The sequence below is a fragment of the Labeo rohita genome, chromosome 21 (genome assembly GCF_022985175.1).
Source record: "Labeo rohita strain BAU-BD-2019 chromosome 21, IGBB_LRoh.1.0, whole genome shotgun sequence".
NCBI classification, from domain to species: Eukaryota; Metazoa; Chordata; class Actinopteri; order Cypriniformes; family Cyprinidae; genus Labeo; species Labeo rohita.
The window spans coordinates 18,308,203-18,335,027 of record NC_066889.1 but is presented as its reverse complement, the minus strand read 5'-3'; the positions used below and the strand labels follow the sequence as shown (position 1 = coordinate 18,335,027).

Below are 26,825 nucleotides of genomic sequence, written 5' to 3'. Positions count from 1 at the left end.
CGGCTTGCGCTATAACATGTTGTGCAAATTTTCCGCTCCAGCTTAAATTTTTCAACTTGTGTGAAAGACGCAATTGTGGCGTATATTACTCATTCGCGCCTTTCGCGCAAGTTGAAAAATTTAGTGCAATCAATCAAATTCGTGTCTTTGCATTCACTTTAAATTTGCAATTTGGTGTGCATACACCATTACAAATAATATATAATTGCATCTGGATTTTTTTGATATTCCAATTCAAATATAATAATAATAATAATTTGGTTTATAACTAACATGATAATATAATTGTTATTCTATAGTAAACATACAACTGCTATTATAAATATAATGAACACACAAAAGAGTAATATATAAGTGCAGCTGGATTTTTACAAGCATGGCAATTAGCTTTAAATATATTACTATTAATAATGATAATTCAGTTTATAACAATAACTGCAAGCTAAAACAGATGACCCAGAAGTATAAGGGTGTTGGATTTGAGTTCAGAGTAGCAGAGCAGTGCTCTGGGATCCTCATTTGCACAACACTCCAGCCATGTCAGTGACTCATAGCAGCACTCATACTGTGTGCAGAACAGCACAGATCAGCAAATGTCACCGAACAGATGGAGTGAGCACTCTGGTCAGTCCACTTATCTTGCTAGGCCAGGCCAGCAGCAGGTGGGTGACGGCCCTAACCATCAGGCAGAGATATAGACACATGATTTTACTCCAGCTAGCACACATTCGCAATTTCCACCAGAGAGCAATGGGCTGTGACTAACGTGGCGGTTGTGACCCCTGCCTAGAGAACACGCCACTCGTCTGCCGTTTGCCTCCGGGGAGAATCGTAAGACGAATTCATTCGTTCTGACTGACGTTGCAGGATCTCATGCATTAGAATCCAGATGCTTTGCCATGCATTTTTTTTTTTAATGACTGGTAAGTCATGTTTAGGTCTGCTTAGGGGTGACTGAAATAAAATCTGATGGCTGAAGCACCCATTTCTGCCTACCAGTTTCATTTTATTTGTAATTATTCTCATTAAAATCAAATATGTACAGTAATTGCCTCATTAAGAAATGCAACATGCATTGAGCTTGTTTTGCTAATGCAGTCTACACTTTCTCTCATGTATGGAAACAGCTGCTAACACTCTACAACACGTGACACTGTATCCACACCGCTAATAGTTTTTTTTTATTATTATATATTCTCTCAAATTTTAATGCTTATCATTGTGTTAATGAGAGTAAATCTGCTTTATTAAAGATAAGAGGAAAATAGAGCAGTACAGCCAGACAGATGAGATATTCATGGAAAGGAATTGCGAAACGCTGCTAAAAATGCTTGTAGGTTATGGAGAAGAACCTGCTGAAAACATTTGATGAGCGCGGCACACGCGGTGGTGTGTGTACGTGTGAGACAGAGAGCGTGTTCTCATTAGTGCGGCTCTCAAAGCTGGGTTTGTGCATTATTAGAGGGCTGCAGCCTGTAATGATGAGGGCTTTAATTAGTGATGGTCCTGTAGGCAGTCATGTATGTCTGGAGTGAGAAAGAGAGTTAAAGGAACCAAAGACGACAGTTGAAGCTGAAAATAGTAGTGTCCGGGCTTTTTGGGTAAAGGTCAGCAACAGCTTGTTTAGTGGCAAAGGTTGACTGCCAGATTGAGTGTCTTTTAGCTCAGCTGGAGTGACAAAAACACACACACACACATCTGTGCTTAGCTTTCACTGTGCACCGAGCAATAAATATAATTGCAATTACAAGGAGTAACGAGGAGTAAGATTTCACCAACACTGGCTAAAGAGAGTTTAATTAATTGAGTTTAATTAAGTTTTGAAAATGGGAATAGATGAAATTTCACCAAGATGGTAATGATGGGATTTTCAGTAGACTTATGTAGAGGCTGTGGCAATGTAATGCACCCAAGATGAGCAATCTGATCTTGGGAACCATTATTATATTGGATAAAGTCTGAGGGGAAAAAACTATGAATCACATCTGTTATTTTAGTTATAGTTATATACTGTTGGAGTGTTTACTAATATTTTGAATATTTTATTTTTTTATATTTCCAGCTGTAATTTACATTTCAGTTCTAATAATTGTAATTTTAGTTTGTTTTTAGTTTGTTTTAATTTTGTGCTTTAATAAGTCAGTTTATTTATATTTCTATGTAGCTTTTATTATTATATACTATTAATATTTACTAATATTTTGAATTGTTATTTTTATCATTTCTCAGTTTGTTTCATTTTAATTCGTTTGCTTTAATAATTTGTTGTACGTTGATAATTGTCATTGCTATTTATTATATTTAGCTTATATTTCTATTCAGCTTATATATATATATATACACACACACATATAGTGCTTCTTTTTTCTGTTTTTAATTATGTATTTTTTATTTCAGTTTTATTTGTAAATACATTTATTTGTTTTTAATTATTTTTATAATTTCACAATTTTCACGGTTTTCATTTTAATTTTAGTTTGTGTTAATAATTTTATGTGCTTTGTCACTGATTTGTAATAATTCTATTTAGTTTTTTACACACACACATACACACTCACAAATAAATTATATATATGTACGAGCCAGTTGAGCAGAAATATGGTTCCAAGTAGAGTTGCTGTTTTGCTTAGGAACTCTGCAGAAAGCATGTTGAAAATGCAATAGAAACCTTTTACCTTTTTACAAAAAGACTATTTGTTTTGAAGCAACAAAAATACTGAAGCAAACTCCTCAACTACTTGCTTAAAAAAATGCAGCGACAAACCCGTTCTGTTCAGTAAATCTGCCTGAATAAAGATGATTTAGGGTTTGGGTTGAGTTCTATGTAGATTCATTATCATTTAGATGTAAATGTGATCCTCATCCTCATGTAAATTCATTTCACGCTGTTCAAGTTTGCAATAATTCTCAGTTGCACACTCCTGATAACCACTTTATAACTTATGGCTATTATTAAAGGATCTCCTCAATGTGGTTACTTTATTATCATAATATAGCTTCAGTTGTGGTCCGCCGCAGCGTAAAAAAAATGCTTTTTTCAGTTTTTAAAGTTTTAAAAATACATGTACTATGGATTGGTTGCTTGTGTTTGATACCAGATGGTACGTGGGCTGATGGAGTCACATTTCTCTGCATCCTTTTCTCCACAGCTGGCTATAACAATCTGGAGGTAGCGGAGTATTTACTGGAGCATGGGGCGGACGTCAACGCGCAGGACAAAGGTGGCCTTATTCCCCTCCACAACGCGGCCTCGTACGGGGTGAGTGCAATTGCTGATTAAAAGGAGGAATATTTCATTTAGACTGGGACTACATGCAAACATCTGTTAAGCCGACACATGTCATGCCTCTAGTGTCATGTCAGGTCTGGCAGGAAATGGTGCTGTGGGTATCTCAGACGCACGCAAACAGATGTAGACGCTGAATAATCCATGTATTTGCTCCGGAAAATGAAACACGGAGGTTTTTTTCCTCCCAGAACAAGTGTAAACCTTCACCTGAACCCCACAGCACTTCCTGTGAAAATCAGGTGTGGCTGTATGCAAAAAGGGTTTGGACATCTGTATTTGTTCTGCCAACAGGACCTTAGCTTATGCACTTTTAATGCGTCGCTGCAGCTCATGATTCTTTCGGGTGGTTTCACTTGCATTTCCATTCGCAAACAACCCAGATGCCGAGATGAAGCTGCCGCAACCCAGATGAGCCTTAATCCACGGTGGCACAGAATGCTTCTAATACAGGATTTGAAATCAAATCTAGCAAATTCAGGGAAACCCATTTCAGGTGATGGTAGTTGGAGGTATTTATCAGCGTCTGCCCTCTGGAGGTCTACAGGGATGTGATTAGACCATGCAGATGGATGGGAGCAGATTGCAGTTGCATAAACATGTTGGATCAGACCTAGCCAGACTCCGGCCCTCGACCACACTCGCATACGCTCTCTGTTGCCGTCCAAGAAACAGGACCTCTGTGACACGAGCTGTGAGATTCTGATTGGCTGTGATCGGAGTGGCAGGTTGCCGGAGCTTTGGTGATTGGCTGGAGGAGAGTTGGCGCCAGGCCGATGTTGGCTGACCTTGAGTGCGCCTCCCTCTGTTCATTTGCGGCCTGTTTGTGTAGAAGCTGTCAGCGCTCGGCAAACACAGCCAGCTGATCGCAGTTCCATACAGTCACTGCTGCTGATGGGAGGGCGGCTCAGGACATCTCAGCCACGCACACTGTGCTCCACAATTCAAGAGCTGGCTAAAAACCAAGCTTGTTTTGCCCTGCGCTCTCTATTGCTAATGAGAATGGTTCTCATATGCCATTTAAAGGCGTATGATTAGTCCACACACAAATGAACATGTTGGCATTATTTACTCATCCCTCATGATGTCATTCTTAGTGTTATTACTGTTAACCATAACTATTAAAAACATTTTTGTTAATAGAAATAAAGCTGAAATAAAATGAAAAATTTATATTGGATTGGAGAAAATTAAACAAAAATGTTGCCTTTGCAACTAACTCCTAAAAAATAAGTACTAAAATGACTAATTACTAATAATTAAAATGAATTATTAAATTAAAAACTAAAGCAAAACTGAAATATATTAGTAGATTAGAATGTATTTTCTTAAACTAAAAAATGACAAGCACATTAAAGAAAAAATTTTTTAACTGGATATTCAGATTTCATTTTAATTTTTAAAATAAAAGGCCATTCAAAATTCAGTATGGACTGATAATCTTCCTCTCTAATCTGCTGTTAATTTTATCGAATCATTGAGAAAAAATTACTAGTTGAAAAAATAGATTCATTCAAAAGAATCAGTCATTTGATTCACTCAGAAGAGTCATTTGATTCACATATGGAACATTGCTACTATTTATGTACATTTTATGTACAATTATGTAGATTTGGTTCACCCAAAAGAATCAGTCATTTGATTCACTCAAAAGAGTCATTTAATTTACAAATGGAACACTGCTACTACTTTATGTAAATTGTATGTACAATTATATACATTTGATTTACTCCAACAAATCAGTCAGTTGATTTACTCAAAAGAACTGTTTGATTCACAGAGGGAGCATTGCTCCTATTTTTATGTTAATTTTTTGTACAATTATGTACATTTGATTCACTCAAAAGAATCAGTCATTTGGTTCACTCAGAAGAGTCGTTTGATTCACAAATGGAACACTGCTACTATTTCTTTATGTAAATTTAATGTACAATTATATACATTTGATTCACTCCAACAAATCAGTCAATTGATTCACTCAAAAGAGTCGTTTGATTCACAGATGGAGCATTGCTACTATTTCTATGTTAATTTTATGTACCATTATGTACATTTGATTCACTCAAAAGAATCACTCATTTGATTCACCCATTTGATTCACCCATTTGATTGATTCAGAGTCATTTGATTGGCAAATGGAACATTGTTACTATTTGTTTTAATCAAACGAGTCAGTCGTTTGATTCAATCAAAAGAGTCATTTGATTTACAAATGGATCATTGCTACTATTTCCTTATGTACATTTTACATACAGTTATATACTGTTGATTCACTCAAAAGAATCAGTCATTTGATTCATTCAAAATAATCAGTCAGTTGATTCACAAATGGAACATTGCTACTGGTTCCTACGTTTTATGTACAATTATGTACATTTGATTCACTCAGAAGAGTAATTTAATTCACAAATGGAACATTGCAACTATTTCTTATTCACTTGCCAAACAGATATCTTCTGTGAATACCAACGTTTTGGTTTGTTCACACAAAGCTATCGTATGGCTTCAGAAGAGTTGTATGAAGCACTTGTATGGACCACTACAGATACCACTTATTGATGTCTTCAATCAAATCACCTCAGCAAGTCTGAAAAACAGTCACTCCTTTACACCAAAGCAGATCTTCAATAGAGAGAACTGTGCTGCTTTTTTAATTAACATCTAGGCTTTATTGTAGGTTGTAGAATAATTTTTTGTCAGTAATAAGCCTGTTTTCCCTTCCAGCATGTGGACATCGCGGCCCTGCTGATCAAGTATAACACCTGTGTAAATGCCACTGATAAATGGGCCTTCACTCCCCTCCATGAGGCTGCGCAGAAGGGCCGCACACAGCTCTGCGCTCTGCTGCTGGCCCACGGGGCCGACCCCACCATGAAGAACCAGGAGGGCCAGACGCCGCTGGATTTGGCGACGGTAATAAACACATACCTATCACACGGATTAAAGCCCACATTTACATAGTGTTATTCATTTACCAGAGCTACACATTTGCATATATAGACATTCCCCAGTTTATACCCAACTTCTGTAAAAAGTTTTGTGCTTTACAAGACTATTTGTTCTGGCTGTAAGCTCTCATATGGTTCAGGTGACATAGACTATTCTGAGAAATTGGGACATTTATCTTCTAAACACATAAGCTGAGGTGTTTAAACCCCCGTCCCCTGTGTTCAGGCTTGTGCGAAGCAAATGGCAAATCTGCCGTAACCTTTAGTAATTGGGCTCCAGTGGCCGTGTTCATGCCAGGTGCTAATGACACAGCTGTTCTCAGCTTTTATTGTCCAATTCCAGACCAAGAAGCCAAACTAATGCTGTTTGTACAGCTACTTTTTAATTTAGCCTTTTGTCCATATGGCGTGGTAGTCTAGCATGAATATTACATTAGTCTAGTTGTACTTAAAACTGATCAGACACAGAATTCTTACACTTGTATTGATTTTTTTTTTTTCTTTACTTTTACTTACTTGTTTTATTGATTTCCAGGCTGATGATATCCGGGCGCTGCTGATTGATGCCATGCCCCCTGAAGCTCTGCCTAGTTGTTTCAAGCCCCAGGCTACAGTGGTCAGTGCCTCTGTCATTTCTCCAACATCCACACCTTCCTGTCTCTCCGCCGCCAGCAGCATAGACAATCTGGCTGGGCCTCTGGCAGAGCTGGCCGTACCTGGAGCCTCAGGCCCTGCTGATGGGGCTACTGGAACAGAGAGGAAGGAGGGAGAAAGTGAGTAGATCATGTGATGTGTCTTAAAAATATTTCACACAACTTTTTATTGTAACTATCTATTTCCGTTATTACACAGCATGTTTATTTTCATGTTTTTATACATATTGCTATTAATATTAATATTTAATAACAATAAATGTAATAATAATTAATTGTTAATATTGATATGTGTGTAGTAATTATATTATATATATATATTTCACTTTTATCTATTTCAAATCATATATTTACATAACATTTAATATATAATTTTTAATATATAATTTGTAATTTTTAATTATATGTATACCAATTGTGTGAGTGTGAGTGTGTGTGTATATATATATTAATAATAAATTAGTAATAAAAACAAAAGTATATATATATTTCACTTTTATCTTTCAAATCAAATATATATATACAAAATTGTATATTTTTGTGTATAAAACGTTTATATATCTATATTTTTTGTATTTTTTATTATATGTATACAAATTAAAATATATATTTCACTTTTATATTTCATTCATATATATTTACACATTTTTTTTCAAATTGTTATATTTATATATATTTAATTTTATATTTATATTATGTTTATATTTACATTTAATATAATTTTTTTAATATATATTTCTAAATTGTATGTATATATTTCTAAATTATATGTATTTCACGTTTATCTATTTCAAACCATATATATATATATATATATATATATATATAAAATTGTGTATATTTTATATACAAAACATTTAATATATGTCTTTTAATATTTATATTTTTTTAATTATATGTATACAAATTATAATATATTTCACCTTTATATATTTAATTCATATATACACAAAATTTGAGATATTTTCAAATTATATATACACATACACACAATTTTATGTTTTTAAAGTATGTGTATATATATATATGTGTATGTGTGTGTGTATATACAGTTTATATATGTGTATATATAAATCATACACAAAATTACTATTTTTATATATAAAATTTTAATATATATATATGTAATTCAAAAAATTATATATATACACACACACACAATTTTACATATGTCAAATCATTTTCAATTTATACTGTTACACAATTTGTTTTATTTAATTAATATATAATTTATTGCACACAGAGTATTACCTGATCTTATGGATTATTTTATAGTCTTTAATATTTGTATTTACAATCTTCAGCTTGCACATTGTTTTGGAGGACAGTAGAGTGCATGACATGAAATAGCATTTTGTGTTATAAAATGATGGAAAAATAGTCTTTATCCCATTAATCAAAAAAAAAAAAAAAGATTAATCAGTAATAAAATCACATTTAATTGCAACCCTAAATGTAATTATCCCCTAAATGTAGTTTAATAGTTATGAGTTATGTAATTTTTTTCTCTACAGTTACAATTCTGGATATGAACATCAGTCAGTTCCTGAAGAGTCTGGGTTTGGAGCATTTGCGGGATATTTTTGAACGAGAACAGGTAAGGTCACTTCCTAGGATCAAATCAATCTCAATCATCTCAATCTCATCAGTTCCACTCCACACATTAAATTGCCAGCTGTGCCGAGTAGAGAGGCCTGCCGTTGTTTCCTGTAGAGAGCTCCAGATCCTTCTCGACAACGTTATGTAAATCCAATGACATCTGTGGCCTCGTAATTATCTCCTTTCAATATACCCTCTCTTTCTCTCTCAGCACCTTGGCTTTATCGTTTCCAGCCAACTCCTCTTCAGCCGGACGCTGTGAGATTACTAGCGTCTCTCCATCTTTATAGGTGTGATAGAGATCCCGGGTAACGGGGCTGACCCCTGCGCCCCCATCTTTTGATTAATACGGTCGTGGCGCTCACTCACACTGAGCTCAGGACTCTGTTGCTCCTCCGGCTTTCCCTCTTCTCAGCTTGGACTCCACGAGGGCGAGCCTGTGGGATACGATTGGCATACTGCGCCAGACCCGTCGCTCATTTGCACATAGATGAACAGAAATGGTCTTGGCGGCCACCAGCTGGGAAGAGCGCTTGATGTGAGGGGCTGAAATCAGTTCTGATTGTGGCTTTAGTAAGACGCATTCATCTGTCTCACAGTGACTCACTCGTCTGCTCGCTCTCCATCTTATTCTGCCTCGCTGTGCCTACGGGAGATGGAGCATGAAGAGCCAACAGTTTTTCAGAGACGTGTGAAAGACTGAGTGCAAATGAGATTGAGGACGTGCTCACAGATCGCATACACGCCCCAATGTCGTCATTAGACGTGTCTGGTTTTAACCTTAGCCGTTTAGAGGCGTTCTCCCCGCTTTACTAGTGCCATCACAAAAGCATTTTGCGCATATTTGTCTCGTCGCGTATGTTAATGTACGTTAACTGAAGTTTAACTTCTCATTCTACTCGAATACTGTACTGAACATAATGAAGACCTTGCTGACTAGTTGGTTTCTCACTAGTCTGTAGTAAATCTTCTGCAGTTCTTTTTCCAGCACAAATGAAAACTTTGCCGAGAGAGTTAAAGAGAGAAAAAGAAAAGGAGAAATAAATGGAATCTTTCCCGCTGCGGCCATCACACCTTCACGGCCATAATGGTCGGTCCTGCGAGCCCTATCGATTGAAGTGCACAGTGCTTTCTGAGAGAGGGAGCAAGAGAGAGCAGTTGGCAGCTCCTGGGCTAATGGCCGTTGACAGACCTATCATAGATGTGATGCATTGCCAATAAGTGGGTCTTGGAAGTGGAGTAGGAGAGTTTGAGATTACACAGGCTGATGCAGAGTCAACGGCGATGGGATGCTCACACTTTGTGATTCTTTCACCTCTCTAGTCACACTTTTTGTTTCTTTATCATCCATTCATGCAATACTATTCAACAGTTGTACAGCTGTACAGTTGTGGAAAATGTATATATTAGTGGTGTCAATCGCTTAAAAAAAAAAAACGAATTAATCACACATTTTTTCTGAAATTAATTGCGAGTAATCCCACCTAACATTACAATTTTTAATTCTACTTTTATATTACAATAATTTCACATTCAATCTTCAAATTAATGTAGAAACAACATAAAAGTAGTATATTTTTTATATTTGTTTAATGACATCTTTTTTATGACTGAAGGCAAGTATCACTGATACCAACTGATGTCTCTATGAATTTTTTTCCTAATATTGAAACCACTGACTATAGCCATTCAACATTACAATTGAGAGCTTTCAATTTAACATTTTTTAGACTTGTAATTTAAGTGAACTTAAAACAGTTTTTACATTAGCCTAACGACTAACTGCATACATGCTCGTAGTTTCATTTGGGTTTGAATATGATACAGCGCTTTAATGGGTTATAACCTAATACAGCACGTGCCGTCATATTTGTGCGTGCACTTCAAAAGTTAATCAGTACGATTTTTAATGTTTTTAAAGATGGCTGTGTTTATCTGATTAAAAATACATTTATAATAGACAAAAAATCTATTTATAATATTGTTAATTTTTTCCATTGTAATGCCTTTAACAGAAAGCTGAATTTTAGCAGCCATTACTTTAGAAATCATTCTAATATGTTGATTTGCTGCTCAAGAAACATTTCTTATTATCTTCAATGTTGAAATCAGTTATGCTGCTTAATATTTTGTGGAAACCACAATACTTTTTTTTTAGGGTTCATTGATGAAAAGAAAGTTCAAAAGATATAGTATATAGTATGTTTTAACAATTTGAATGTATTATTTTTTTATTTAGCGTTTACAAACAAAAAAGTTATCAGATCTTTGTCCATATTCTCATCAGGGTCCATAATGGTTTCACATGCTTTGTTCAGTGTGACCAAACACTAATGTTCTCTGTAAGACACGCTGGCTCAAACAGCTCCCTGCCTCGCAGTCTAGCGTGCACAAATTACCATCTGCGTGTTTGCTTTTGTGTGCATGTTGCGTGTAGGAGGCGTATTCAGTAATAATCATTCTGTGTGTTATGAGTCACGCGCGATAATATCCATCCAAGCCTCCTGCCGCTCTAAGAGTTTATCTTCTCAGTAGGAGGAAGTTCCACATCGCAACAAGCTGAGAAAATAAAAAACTGCACTGTTGGCTGTTTTAGAAGCAGTCGAGTCGAAATTGGCCTTGAAATGAATCACTTCATGCCATTTCTCATTACAACTTTATCTTGCAATTGGTTGCACCTCCGGCTTTTCTAATTCTGATTGGTGTTGATGTGTTGTTTTAGATTACGCTGGATGTGCTGGCTGACATGGGGCACGAGGAGCTCAAGGAGATCGGGATCAATGCGTACGGCCACAGACACAAACTCATCAAAGGCATTGAGAGGCTGCTGGGCGGTCAACAAGGTCAGTCCAGAAGCGTTCAACTCCAGCATCATCTCTCAAACACCATCTGTTCATGACTGAAGAAATCGCAGCACCCCAAAGTATCTTATAGTTTTGTGCGTTGGTGTGCTTACGTTACAGGTGCCAACCCATACCTGACATTCCACTGTGCGAGTCAAGGCACGGTGCTGATCGACCTGGCCCCTGATGACAAAGAGTTTCAGTCAGTCGAAGAGGAGGTGAGAGTGGAATCCAAATCACCGGATCATATTATAAAACCATATGATTTCATGTTATAAAATGGATAATTGCTGATTGGTCGGCATAGTATTTCATCCATGCTAAAATAAACAGTTTGGTAACAGCTAAATGATATATAATGGCCTGATGGACAACTAGTTTTCTAGAAACTGACGAGTCAGTTACTGATGTTGAATAGTTTATACATACGCTGACCAAAATTATAAACGCAACACTTTTGTATTTGCCCCCATTTTTCATGAGTTGAACTCAAAGATCTAAGACTTTTTATATGTACACAAATTCCCAAACATGCTCAATGGGTGACATGTCCGGTGAGTATGCTGGCCATGCAAGAACTGGGATGTTTTCAGCTTCCAGGAATTGTACAGATCCTTGCAACATGGGGCCGTGCATTATCATGCTGCAACATGAGGTGATGTACGATGAATGGCACAACTATGGGCCTCAGGATCTCGTCACTGTATCTCTATGGATTCAAAATGGCATCAATAAAATGCACCTGTGTTCGTTGTCCATAACATACGCCTGCCCATACCATAGTCCCACCGCCACCATGGGCAACTCAATCCACAACGTTGACATCAGCAAACCGCTCACCCACACAACGCCATACACGCTGTCTGCCATCTGCCCTGTACAGTGAAAACCCAGATTCATCTGTGAAGAGAACAACTCTCCAAAGTGCCAGACGTCATCGAATGTGAGCATTTGCCCACTCAAGTCGGTGAGGACGACGAACTGCAGTCAGGTCGAGACCCTGATGAGGGCGACGAGCATGCAAATGAGCTTCCCTGAGACGGTTTCTGACAGTTTGTGCAGACATTCTTTGGTTATGCAAACCGATTGTTGCAGCAGCTGTCCGGGTGGCTGGTCTCAGATGATCTTGGTGGTGAAGATGCTGGATGTGGAGGTCCTGGGCTGGTGTGGTGACACATGGTCTGTGGTTGTGAGGCCGGTTGGATGTACTGCCAAATTCTCTGAAACGTCTTTGGAGACGGCTTATGGTAGAGAAATGAACATTCAATTCACAGGCAACAGCTTTGGTGGAGATTCCTGCAGTCAGCATGCTAATTGCACACTCCCTCAAAACTTGCGACATCTGTGGCATTATGCTGTGTGATAAAACTGCACATTTTAAGTGGCCTTTTATTGTGGCCAGCCTAAGTCACACCTGTGCAATAATCATGATGTCTAATCAGCATCTTGATATGCCACACCTGTGAGGTGGATGGATTATCTCGGCAAAGGAGAAGTGCTCACTAACACAGATTTAGACAGATTTGTGAACAATATTTGAGAGAAACAGGCCTTTTGTGTACATAGAAAAAGTCTTAGATTTTTGAGTTAAGATCATGAAAAATGGGGGCAAAAACAAAAGTGTTGCGTTTATAATATAGGTCAGTGTATTTTTTTTAGGCTTTATTTTAATTACATTTTTTGATTTTGTTATGGAGCTATAAATGCATGGAAGCCCATTTCCGATTTTTTTATATCATAATTCTGACACTTTTTTTTTCACAGAATTGAGATGTAAACTCACAATTGTGAGTTATGAAGTCAGAATTGCGAGATAAAAACACAGTTCATAATTTTTTCATAAAAAAACAAGCGTAAGAGTTTCTGTTTCGCAATTCTGACTTTTTTTCTCAGAATTGAGTTATATAACTTAGCAATTGCGAGTTATAAAGTTTTGAGGGGGGAAAAGTCAGAACTGAGAGTTCACATTTCTCATAATTGCAACTTTATATCACAATTTAAAAAAAATCTGAATTGTGAGTTTATATCTTGAAATTCTGACTTTATATCTATATCACACAATTCTGACTTTATTTTTCAGAATTGCAACTTTATATCACAATTCTAAAAAAAAATCTGAATTGCGATTTATATCTTAAAGTCTAAAAAATAAGTCTTATATAACTTTTTTGTAGTTTTTTTTAATTATTTTACTGTGTAATAAAACTAAAGCCTGTAATGTGTAATAAGTTATCATTTGTCTTATAAAAATGTATTTAATTTGCTTTAGTGTGATGACCTAATTACAATGAATGTGTTGTCTTATTTTTATTCAATTAATTAATTATATTTTAGTGTTTATAATTTAATAGTCTTATATAACTTATTTGTAGTCTTATATTATTTTACTTAATTTTTTTTTTAATTATTTTACTGTGATAAAACTAAAGTCTATAATTGATCATGTAACATTTATATGGATTTTAGGTAATTTTACTCTATTGTAGGGCTGCAAGTTCTTAAATATTTTGCTATGTAACATGACGTAATGAAGAATTACGATTTTGTTTTACAGCTGCAAAGTACGATCAGAGAGCACAGGGACGGTGGCAATGCTGGGGGTGTTTTTAGCAGATACAACATCCTGAAGGTGAGTATGAACTTCTAATTTGATTTACATTAACACCTTTGATTAGTTAATAGTTTAAAGGCTTGTTGTTTGTTGATCATTGTTGGTACAGATTCAGAAAGTTGTGAACAAGAAGCTGAGGGAGCGATACGCACACAGGCAGAAGGAGATCGCAGACGAGAACCACAACCACCACAACGAGCGCATGCTCTTTCATGGTACTGTCACGAGATGAATGACCTGTCGGAAGTGCTATTTGGGAAAGTTCAAGCTACAAAAGAACCTTTTTTCCCCATGTCCGACTCAAAAGCTTCTTTCAATTCCAATTTTCTGCTTTCTACATGAGGATGATCGGTTTTCTTTTTCTCCTCATCTGCAGGGTCACCGTTCATCAACGCCATCATTCATAAAGGGTTTGATGAGAGGCACGCTTACATAGGCGGGATGTTTGGAGCAGGGATCTACTTTGCAGAGAATTCCTCTAAAAGTAACCAGTATGTGTACGGCATCGGCGGAGGGACGGGCTGCCCCACACATAAAGACCGCTCCTGTTACATCTGTCACAGGTACATACACATCTGATTCTTCCCCTTTTAGAGTTATTACTGGAGATCCTGGACTAGCTCTGAAATACAGGCGCAGTGAGCGTACATGACCAGCTGATGGTGCTGTGTTTCCTAGAATCCAGTGCTTTCTCAACTGGTTTAGCTTCAGGGAACAGATAGAATATTGGACAGCTAGTCTTCACCCAGTACAAAAAGTACAAATGAAATCAGATACTGAAATGCATTCATATGGATTACACTTATAATGTTCATTAAAAGTCATTATTATTGCATAAATTATTAAATAATAATAATTATTAAATAATTGATCTAAAACCATCCATGGATGTAATGTAATTCTATGTAAATATTTATTTATCTATAAGCTTTTATATTTGTTGAAACACAGAAGTTACCATATTACAAATTCCAACATTATTTACTACTTTGATTTTATAAAAAAAAAAAAAATGTTGTAGTATTAAATATATAATCATCTTCATCATCATTGTTGTTTTACGTTATGTGATTTGTAAATATAAATTATTTAAATAAAACTATATGAAAAATGTATTTCATATATTAAATAAAATTAAGTTGTAGTATTAACTATAATAATTATTATTGTTATTTGTTTTTAGTTATTATGTAATTTACAAATATAAATTATATAAATATAATAAAATTATATAAATTATAATTAATTTCATATGTTAAATAAAATTAAATTGTAGTATTAAATATTTCATTATTGTTATAAATTATACTGTGATTTATAAATATAAATTATATAAATGTAATAAAATTCTATAAATTATAAGTAATTTCCTATATTTACTAAAATTAAGTTGTAGTATTAAATATAATTATTATTATTATTTGTGGTTATACTGTGATTTACAAATATAAATTACAAATATAAACTACAGATATAATGAATATAAAGTTATATAAATTATAATTAATTTCATATATTAAATAAAATTAAGTTGTAGTATTAACTATAATAATTATTATTATTATTATTTGTTTTTGTGTGATTTGCAAATATAAATTATATAAATATAAAATTATGTAAATTATAATTAATTTCATATATTAAATAAAATTAAATTGTAGTATTAAATATATCATTATTATTATCATTATTGTTGTTATAATATAAATTATATTATAAACATAATAAAATTCTATAAATTATGGGTAATTTCATATATTTAATAAAATTATACGGTTGTAGTATTAAATGTATAATAATAATTATTATTATTTTTATTAATAATTAATTATTATGTCATTGTTGTTGTTGTTATGTTATATTGTGATTTATAAGTATAAATTATATAAATATAATACATTTCTAATATAAATTCAAATTAATTTAAGATTTTTTGTTAAATAAATATGTATTTTATTTATTAAAATACAGTTCAAATTTTTTTGTGCAAATTTAATTTTGTTCTTTACAAGCAGTTTTTATCATTTATTGTGTATTGCTGTTTTTATTTCTATTTCTATTATTTATTTTTATTTTATTAGAAATAATACTGTGAATGTAAATCAGAAATTATACTGGGATTTATTATTTATTTGTAATGATTCTTTTTTTTTTTTTTTTTTTATAATGGCATTAATGTAAATATATTATTTATTGCAAATACATTTGTGCTGTTCGCAGGCAGATGCTGTTTTGCCGGGTGACTCTGGGTAAATCCTTCTTGCAATTCAGTGCCATGAAGATGGCCCACGCTCCTCCAGGACACCATTCCGTCATCGGCCGACCTAGCGTCAACGGCTTAGCCTACGCCGAATACGTCATCTACCGAGGAGAACAAGTGAGAGTGCTCAGATATTAAACAACTGCAAAAACAAGCACATTTTTTTCATTTTTTAGCAGACATTCGGTTAATTTCCAACTCTGTTGTTTTACAGGCCTACCCAGAGTACCTCATCACATACCAGATCATCAAACCAGACAGCACACCTCCATCCCCGGCAGCAGCGGAGCAGAAGTCCTAGTCCACTCGGACAGCCTCAGACTGTTACCCAAACATCTCACACACAGCCTCTCCTCACATGATAGGAATCACATCCACTCAGCGCTGCCTCTTTAATTTGCAGTTAGGCTCCATTTCTGTCCCCATGAGTGTTTACAAGAAAGTGTTGCCTTGGCTGGCCATCTTCTGGCCCTCCTTTACAGGTTGAAGGGTCAGGATATAGCCATAACGCAAGTTTCAGGGCTAAACGAAAGGACTGCTCCGTGAAAAAGACAACAAGTGACCTCTTCCCCATCATATTCTACTCAATTTAACACTGTTTAAGCATTAACGTCTTACTTTCAAACAGTTTTACTCTTACTGTGATTACCTTTCTGTTTATTTTCACAAGAACGGACCACGTCTCAAGGGGGACCTGACATTTCAACAGTCCCTGTTTCCTTTATTGAAGACCCTGAAAATCTCATTGCAATGGTTTTAATTTTTCTTTATGCATTGTTTAAAAAGCCTTAGAGGGGTTTTAAAGCAAAAAGAATGTTGAATGCAAAGACCAGAACTATTCAAACGCAAAAACTGTTTGTTTCTTTTATTCCGGTACTTGTTTTTAACAACTTTGCACAGGAATACTGGTCAGAATGTCCCATTCCATTGCCATAGCCCAATCCGAAATGCATCTTTTAAAGAATTTGCACTTTTAAGCAGGACTTAAGTTATTCAGAATAATTTTAAAAAGACCTAGGTTAAAAAAAAGTAAAGTAAATGTCCAGTAATGTACAGGTTGTGTAATGGACAATGCCTTTGTATAGCTTTTAATGTTGTTTACTGAAGCAGAGTGGGTTTTATTAGTACTGTAAAGGAAGTGGGAATTCTTGCTTTCAGATCTTTCCTTCTATATTTTCAGACGACCGAGCGACTCGGCTTTGGAAGTCGCTCCTTTTGCTTTCGATATGTTTTGGATCCCGACCACAGGAATTCCTCAGTCTTGTTCATTCCAGTCCTGTTTCTCTGGCGTCAGAGAAACGCCTCTTATACGAGGGTCTCTGTAACGTTTTTCCTGTTACACACTACTACTGACAGCGGCGGCTCGGCTGACTCGCGTTCATGTTACAGAATGAAATGAAGGACGTGGCTCTACCTCTGGAAGTCTCATGGTTTGGTTGCTTTGCTCAGGTGTAGTTTGTGGTTCTGTACATGTGCACTGGAGGTCATCTGCCTTACTCTCCAGGATTCTGTGTGTTCAAACCAGAGAGAAAGAGTGCAGATCTTTCTTCTCTTAGAAGTATGAGCACAGACATGTCCACTGCTCCCTTCAAGCCAATACGTGGGAGACCAACTCCTGAACTGTTTCTCAATTCTCTGAGCTGTAATTTTACTTTATTTCCATGTTCCTGTGAACTTAATCAGAAACGGCTTATCTACCATAAGCCATCTGCGGACTAATCAAACACTCCTCAATCATGTAAAATGGTCTTAATAAAGTACATGTCATTAATACTGTCTGCTGTCGTTTGTCACACTTGCTGAACTCTCATTCAACTTCTCAGGGAATATAAATATTATTATATCAGGTAATATTTTAAAGTGTCAGTTCACCCTGTACAACCTGCGTTCATCTTCAAAACACAAATTAAGATATTTTTAATGAAATCTGAGAGCTTTCTGACCCTGCGTAGACAGCAACGCAAGTACCACGCACAGAAAGGTAGCAAGTACGTCATTAAAATAGTCCATTTGACAAAAGTGGTTCGACTGCAATGTTACGAAGCTACGAAAATGTATTTTGTGTGCGAAGAAAACAAAAATAGCATCTTTCTTTAATAATTTCTTCTTTTCTAGGTCAGTGTTCGACACGGTTGCCAGATTTTCACAACAAAACAGGCCCAATCTGGGTATCCAAGGTGGTCCCCCAATAGCATTTTGGAGGTAAAATGCACTTTTTTTTGTCAAGGTTCCAGGGGCTAAACTGGCGTCTATTCTATGCAACAGTATTAAATTAGTTCAATTCCGCGGGAAAACTGTGGACTTGGCAACACTGGCGTGTGGTTGTAAATAAGCCACAGCGTATCTGGGTTCTGTCAGAACATTGTAACGCATGTCATGGTACTCAAAAGTATGTTAATAGAGGGTTTGCACTTCTGTCACGATTTGGTCAGTTACCTGGATGTGTAGCCATATTGGCAATACTCGGATGTAAACAACAGCATGGGTTGCACTGTTAATGCACTACTATATACATTGTTCGGCTAATTTATGCTGTTTAAGCCACGGAAAAAACGTGTGGAAGCTGGAAAATCATAGAGAAGAACTTAGTAAGCAGGAAACGGCGCATCATTTTGACAAACTTAAGTTAATAGGTGGTAAAGATAGGTACGAGGTGGTAAAGATATAAATGCCTTATTAATTAAGATATTAGCCTAATATTTCACCTACCTGACCGGAAATGATGAGAACAAACACGAATGTTGTCAAGATTTTTGCCCTGGAAATCCTTGGCCAAACACAAACGCCTTTTGTTCCTCAGGCAGTTTTTGCACTCTTCTCATTGATTTTTTATAACTTTTGGGAGTCTATAGTACTTCAAATGTTTTTCCTTGTCCGAGCGATTAGTCCAGCCGCGAACATGAAAATAACTGACCATTTTCGGCAGCAATAATCAGCAAAAACGTTGGTTTCCATGACATTGTTTAAGTTCAGTGCCGCCAATTTGGCCGTTAACGACGCATCAAGGAAGATCAGAAGGGTTTGAAACTACATGAGGGTGAGTAATTAACCATAAGAGAAGCAGGCAAACATTGATTTTGATGGTGTTTTTATGTGTTTTAGAAAAACATTGATGATAAAACTACATTTAATCTTCAACTATCGTCAAACTAGCCTAAAAATGTAAAATTAGCCTACATCGCCGTTATAATAACAGAGGCCTACAGTGCAGTTGGATTAATGGAGAATCGCGGAAAACCTGCAAATATCAGGTAAAACGTTTAAATATAAACCCTGTTCAACCCTAGAAAGTGTCAGCGTTTCTAAATTAACATTAAGCTACATTAAACATAAACGCTATTACTAAATGTGTAACAAAAAGATTTTAAATATTACCCCAAATAGTCAACAATGGTTCATAAGCAGCGACCTTGTTATGTGACTTGTTGCTATGATACATTTCAGCTTTTATTTCAGCTTCGAATTTTAATATAAATATGTGAATGAATCACTTGAAACGTGTTGTAGTGTTGCAATAGAGTGTCACTGAGGATTAAGTGGAATATGATAAATATGATATCTCGGGGTTTCTCAGCGAACTTCTCTGGAAATGAGTGGGAAGGATTGTTTTCATTCGTCGGAATTGACGGTGAGGTGAAATCCACTCTTAAAACACGCTAGGAGGCGCTGTGGTTCTTCAAAACCAACCTCCGTTCAATCTATTCATAATCCTTCCCTCATTTATCAGATATAATACTAATTCTCTCCTCCTGCATAATAGCGCACGCTATTCTTTTCTATCTTTTCTTAGTTCATGTAAGAAATAATGAGATGGCTCATGTTCTATTCATTTTACAAAATGATTGTGATATTACTTACAGGCCTACTGCTATACAGCAAAATATGATTCATCATCTGTATCGTCTTCGTCTGTACAATTAAATCACACCACGCTTTCATTAAAGAACACAGTTTATATTTAACAATGACAATCGTGAGATAAATAAAATGTACATATAATACAACAGGGTAGAGTTCAAAAAATCGTAACCCTCTGAATGATATTGCCATTAGCCGTCAGACAATAACATCTTCACAAGTACAGTAAAAAGTATTGCATTCATCTCAGTGATTGACAGACAAACAGACCACATAATATGGCAAAAAAAAACAAAAATAGTGGGAAACTTTCTCGGTTTAGAACTTCAATTCTGGCGAGGTGCAAAACGAACCTCAAATCAATTTTGCATCACTTAAAAGTGCTATAAAATGCGCCTGCTTTTCATAAAAAATGTAGGTTTCCACACACATAAACATACCGCCTGCTATATTGACTTTTCAAGGCATGTTTCCCCTCACAAAGCTTCTCAAACGGGAATATTACAAACAAACTGTGGCTTCCCAATCGTTCCCAAAACTTCCAGTGTAAAAAGTTTCAGTGTATAACCCGCCATTACTATATTCCTTAAATATTTTATTAATGAGAGCATTCCGTGCGGAAGTCGTTGGTAAGGCATACAGCAGATCTCTTCAATACGAACTACAAAAGAAAACAAACGTTTCAAATCATGTTCACACAATATAACAAAACAAAAACAGACCATACAGTGCTTTGGTGGCGACAGGGAGGAAGGAGAATCAGGTTATTGCTCTGATCTGTGACAGGAACGGATCTGTATTGCAGATTGAAATGCTTCGAAGGAAAGGCGACGTGAGCGTCTTGTGAAAGTGTCTGTGTACCTTCTCTGTACAAGGCACTGACAAATGCAAAAACCGACTCGATGAAAGTCACTTCCTGCCAAAGGTCATGTCACGACCGTCTCTATTAAAGGAACTCAGGAAGGCCGGTGAGAGGAAGTGATAAATGGGAAGTCCAAACGCAGTGTAAAGAACCTGTCAGGGTCGAAGGACCTCCTGCATTTCATTCCGAGCAGCCCCGTTGGCCAATCGCAAAGTCTTTGGAAGTGAACCTCAGGAAATGAAGGGGATGAACCACCCCACAGGATATAACGACTTATTCTTCTGATATTAATGACCGCAGGGTGAGTTAGATAAGGACGGGTCACCAGCGAAGCTGTAAAAAAAAAAAAAGATGCAGCTCAGCTCGAACGACCGCATGATTGTGCCAAGTGAAAGACGTCACCCTTTTTCAGTTCAGTTTTTCAGTCTAGCATTGTATCAGCAGCTTGGCGAGGTTGTGATGGGACTCTGTAGGTAGGTGAGGCTGCTGGACTGGCTGTGGGTCACTACTGACACGGGGAAGCTGAAGATGAAGGGCGACGTGGGGGTGGAGGAAGACTTGGGGCCGAGAGTGGCGGAAGGGCTGGCGGCCTCTACGGAACAGGAAGTGGCCAGCACCTGAGACTCGAACTGCAGCAGCTGACCCATGAAGCTGAAGTTGGGGGAGATGATGCTGCGCCGCTGTTTGACAAACTCAAATGCTTCTTCCAGACGCACCCGCTTCTTCTTCATCAGGTACGCCAAGCAGATAGTGGCTGACCGTGAGATGCCTGCCTGACAATGCACCAGAACGCGGCCATTGGAATCCTTGACGGAGTCTGAGGAAAGAACAGAGAGTTGGTTAAGCACAGATAAAGCTCAGACATGAGTCATCGTACTGCATTTACTGTGAAACCGACGCCCATAACATTTTGATTCAGGTTTAGAAGTCATAATACATTTTATATATATATATATTATTTTATATGATTTACACTATATATTAATAATATAATTACATACAGTACATGTACAGTAATATGCATTATATAATTATGTCATTATTATTACATTTTAATACGCATTTAACAATAACAATATTTAAAATTGTTATTTTTATTATTGAATTTTTGTGATCTTCAACTATATACAATAATTTCAAAACTCATGCTTCATTTAGAGAGGAACATCAGCAAAAATGAGGCATATGTTGATTTAGTAACTGCTCTGGAGATTTGGTTCATTTAGTCATGTACGAATTGGTCATGAGATAGTGACCTCACTTGTACGAATTTGTGCAAATTAGCCACCTTGTAAAATACGTATGAATTGGTCGTAAGATCGTGACCTCATACGAATTTGTACAAATTAGCCACATCATACGAATTTGTACAAATTAGCCACCTCGTATAAATTCGTACAAATTAGCCACCTCGTAAAATATGTACGAATTGGTCATGAGATAGTGACCTCATACGAATTTGTACAAATTAGCCACATTATACGAATTTGTACGAATTAGCCACCTCGTATTAATTCGTACAAATTAGTCACCTTGTAAAATACGTACGAATTGGTCATGAGATAGTGACCTCATACGAATTTGTACAAATTAGCCACATCGTATAAATTCGTACAAATTGGTCATGAGATAGTGACCTCACTCTTACGAATTTGTATTACTACTTGTATTACTATTAATATTACTACAATTACTACTCAAAACTAGTCTTAGCCCAATTGCATTTCGGGGGTTCCCTTGGTAAAAATTGCGTTGCGGGGGTAAAATACACGTTTTTTTGTTGGGGTTACCCTGGTAAAATTCACATTCCAGGGGTCCCCCATGAAAAACAATCCGCGGCAACATTATTAAAGTAGCCCGATTCTGCAGAAAAACCGTGGACTTGGCAACAATATGCCTCACTAGTGTCAAAAAGCCTATCTAATCAAATATCAGACTGTCTTATTGACATGTAAAACAGTCACAGTAAAAACAATGAAAACTGTTCCATTTTTGTAAAGATACAAGTTAAATGTCTAAACAATCAAATCTAAAAGCACAAAATAAAATACAAAATAAAAACTAGCTGTGAAGTGTGGGTATTTATACCACTCAAAACATCCAATAATAAGGACAATGCATTTCTAGAAGCGGAAATTACACATTCACCCAAAGCTGATAGTCACAGTTGGACAACAAACACTCAACACCCAGGCAAAATGGTCTAGGGTGGATTTCACACCGTTGTACACACAGACACCTCCTGCCATTACTAACAAGCTGCTAATTAACAAAAAAGTGGCATGTCCATCGTACAAAGAGAAAGTAAGCGCATATATCCAAACATTAGTCGGATTACATTTTCCTGTGCACTTTGCCGTCTGCATATACGCCTTCACACAGCCATACACACCCAGATCTGAGGTAACTCCAGTATCAAGGCACCCCTGAATGGAGGATGAGTCAGACTCTGGTCCCTAAGCTCTGCACTCTGACGCATACATACAAGCACATGCACACACACACACATACACCTAGGATGGTGCGATCAAATGCGGCAAGCCTACTTGGGGGCCTTGCTTTAGTGCAGAGGATGCTGAGCTGAAATTGGATATACAGGATTCCCAAGCCCCCCGCTTCACTCAGTCACGGAAACCCTTTTATGAGGAAGACCCACCCATACCGCAGCATTCATCCCGTATTTTTGCACCTATGACATGCCGCCTTCAATTTTCATCATCGTATGTACACAAAGAGCTTTATACATCAAAACGCATTCTTCAAGCTACATGCATAAATGACTAAGATGAGCTATTGAAATAGATGCGAGACTAAAAAGGAGGGTGTAATTGTTGTAAAAACTCTGCAATGCAGATCGTTTTAATTGCTGATGAATTGCACAGCATTTGCAGTTGAAAGGAGCCATAACAACCAAGACTAATTTACACCTTGACGGTTACACCTACTGTACACTAATCATCCAAACCCCAATTTGAATAAATAGAACATAAATTATATATATTAAATAAATATTTAATGATCATACCTATAAATTCAATGGCTTCGATGAACCAAGAACTGATGTCCTCCTTATGGTTGTCTTCCACCGGGATACACTTGTACTGGTAATCTCCTTCAAAATGGTTTGGGCAATTTGAAGATACATTCAACAGAGCAGAAATGCCCATACGATCTAGCATGTCCTTTTTAGACGCATGGAGGGCACTGCCAAGAAATAAAAAAGGGAGGATTTCCACAGGGCCACCCTGTCATAAAAAAAGTGCAAAAAATAAATTAATAATAATCATTATGAAATACTGTAAATAAATAAATGCATTTATTCTTTAAAAAATATTTTTTACTAATTTCTCATTATATTCATGAAATCACAGGCTGCTCGCAATAAATTCTCAAAAGCATTTGCAACAAATTACAGCCTCAGACCACTTACACCTCTGTTTGCTATAAAAAGGTCACGCTAATAACGTCCAGTTTATTTATTCTGGAAATGCGTATTGATTTGGCCCACTGTTATGTCATTGGTGGCCTGCTTAACAAGCTGTAGAGACAGGAAATGATCGATGTGGGAATCAAAACTGAAGTATACTGGAGTGTCTGACACAGTACACCCCCTATCACAGAGGAAGGCCGGACGAACGCACTCCACAGCGCCGCTATATCAGCCGGAAAGAGCAGCGGATGACAGGACGTTTAATGTTACACAATGCTGCCCATTAGCTGATCTCAAAGTATCCACTGCTGCTAATGTAGTTACCTGGTCATGCTGTGGAGTTCCACAGGAGGTGCAGCTGCTCTCCGAACCGGACTGAGGGCTGGATACAGCCAGTGTTTTGGTTTTCAAACAGTAGTCGGGATACTGTGTGGAAAATCTGTCGTAGCCTCCTAGAAAGTGAATACATATTTTGAATACATTTGTTCAAACTGTATCCTGCTTACAGAAAGCTGGCTATTAGGGGTTTTCAGAACCAGCTAGGCCACCTTAAACCATCTAAGGTCAGGAAATTTCATTTCCCCTCATTTATACTTGAATTAAATGATTTCATTGTTTCATTGAGGTCACGGAGGTTGCATTCTTGCATTTGCATTTTCAAGGACACCGAGATAAAGATAAATGATCATTTCTAACATTTAGTAACCGGGATAATCTCACAAATATATAACTCGGATCTCTTTTCAGACAAGCTATACGTGACATTTTCAAGACATTTTACACAAAGGCCTACTAAATAATAAAATGCACGAATCTTTGTAAAAAAAAAAATGTGAAGCATATTAAATAGTTGGTTTGTGACTGGTCATGCTAAAGGTGGTCAAGCAGCGAATGACCAGCTAGCCTGTTCCAAAAAACAGATCTTAAACTGGATTTACCAGCAGAGAAAATGGCAATGAACATTACATCATTATCTTAGAGCTGAGTCGATGCTTCCATTTGACCACAATGAAAACAGATATTTTCTCAGAACATGGCAGCGTTAAGAAATACAATAACACAATAGATTTTGCGTGTGGTGTAGATTTGAATTTACCTTTTAGCAGGTAGACTTCTGTCCTAAATGTATCCCTACACAAAGCGTTATGTACCAGAGTGATTGTGCTGTCGTCTTTCATAGTGTTTGTATCGGAGGTCCGCTCGTCGTACAAGATTACGGCGGAGTAGAGCCCTGATTTGAGACGGGCTCTCGCTTCATCGTCACCGGAGAGAATCTGGTCCAAAGTCACGGAGCCTTTCGCTCGCCTCCGGACTATCGTGTTACAGCGAATATTTACGGCACCGCGAAGGTGCCCGGCGCTGAACGCCAGAAACGACCTGCAGTCCAAAAGCAGGCATTTCGCACTGTCGTCCTTCATCAACCTTTTCAAAACGCTGCAATCCATTTCACAAAGTTCGTCCATTGTGACCATTTTCCTCCTCGGACGGGGACTGGTCACGGTCAAATGGTGGTTTAATAACAACAATACGTCAAATCCAGCGTTGCCAGTGCGCAGTGTAATGTTGTGTTACCCTCCTGAGAGCTTTACTACCACGGGCAGTTCTCTTTCCGTTTTATGAATGGGCTTCAGACGCGCACTCCATAAAAGGATCGCGACGTCACAATGGAGATGACGTCTGCTACGAGCTCCATTCATTAAGCGCTCTTCATTCATAAGAGTCAGCGACGATCGATGGTGACCGCCTTCCTCGTCTAAACCAGAATTCAGCCATCAGACATTTCTTCGGAGGTGAAATGAAATTTAAATAATAATACTATCTAAGGTAAACAACATATGCCAGTTGGATTAGACGATACACCTACGGCTAAGCGGTGTTCAAATAAACCCTTTGTATAATCAACACGAAACCACTGTGCAGTTTTATTGGAATATAAAAACGTCTTAAGAAAATTATTTGTAACTCAGTAAAATAGCTTAATTTACAGGAAAATGTGATGAGATTTTAATAAAGCACTACACAAGCAAACAAATTAATTAATAAATAAATAAACAGATTTCTATAAATATACAAATATATAAATAGACATACTTACATTTAATTGAAAACTGCGCTGAATGCTCAGTCAGTTATGTAGGCCTACTCTGAGGTGTTTTAGGTTTTATTTTTTGTTGTTTAATTAATTAAGCTTGCTGCTTAGTGTGAGTAAGACAGAGGGGTTGCACTAAGTGACGATTTGGTCAGTTACCCGGATGCGCGGCTCTACTGGTGATACTCGGATGTAAACAACGGCATGGTTTGCACGGTCAATGTACTATTAAATTCGTTGTTCTGCTAATTTATGCTGGCTAAACCACGGGAAAAACGTGTGAAAGCTGCTAAATCATATAGTTTGACAAACTAAAGTTAATAGGTGGTAAAGATCCTGGTTCAGTTTGGCCAACCACAAACGCCTTTTGTTCCTCAGACAGTTTT

At 36.7% G+C, this 26,825-nt stretch overlaps 2 protein-coding genes across 4 annotated transcripts in view; one reads left to right on the top strand and one right to left on the bottom strand.

Annotated features, from left to right (window-relative positions):
- tnksa (tankyrase, TRF1-interacting ankyrin-related ADP-ribose polymerase a) overlaps window positions 1-17,971 on the top strand; it is a 125,992-nt gene extending 108,021 nt beyond the window's left edge. For all 3 annotated transcript variants that reach the window (XM_051092811.1, XM_051092813.1, XM_051092812.1), the window contains 11 exons: window positions 3,150-3,259; window positions 6,011-6,199; window positions 6,770-7,007; window positions 8,402-8,484; window positions 11,209-11,329; window positions 11,450-11,547; window positions 13,884-13,958; window positions 14,050-14,155; window positions 14,317-14,503; window positions 16,161-16,317; window positions 16,415-17,971. In XM_051092811.1, coding sequence (XP_050948768.1) covers window positions 3,150-3,259; window positions 6,011-6,199; window positions 6,770-7,007; window positions 8,402-8,484; window positions 11,209-11,329; window positions 11,450-11,547; window positions 13,884-13,958; window positions 14,050-14,155; window positions 14,317-14,503; window positions 16,161-16,317; window positions 16,415-16,501 — 1,451 coding nt within the window. In that variant the 3' untranslated portion in view covers window positions 16,502-17,971. The remainder of the gene's footprint in view (window positions 1-3,149; window positions 3,260-6,010; window positions 6,200-6,769; window positions 7,008-8,401; window positions 8,485-11,208; window positions 11,330-11,449; window positions 11,548-13,883; window positions 13,959-14,049; window positions 14,156-14,316; window positions 14,504-16,160; window positions 16,318-16,414) is intronic.
- Window positions 17,972-20,120: 2,149 nt separating this feature from the next.
- On the bottom strand, window positions 20,121-25,972 carry dusp4 (dual specificity phosphatase 4). The gene is made up of 4 exons (XM_051092831.1): window positions 25,447-25,972; window positions 24,675-24,802; window positions 23,946-24,165; window positions 20,121-21,737 (listed from the first exon to the last, which is right to left on the bottom strand). The coding sequence occupies exons 1-4, from the start codon at window positions 25,820-25,822 to the stop codon at window positions 21,358-21,360; spliced, it is 1,104 nt and encodes a 367-aa protein (XP_050948788.1). The 5' UTR covers window positions 25,823-25,972; the 3' UTR covers window positions 20,121-21,357.
- Between the last annotated feature and the right edge of the window lie 853 nt (window positions 25,973-26,825).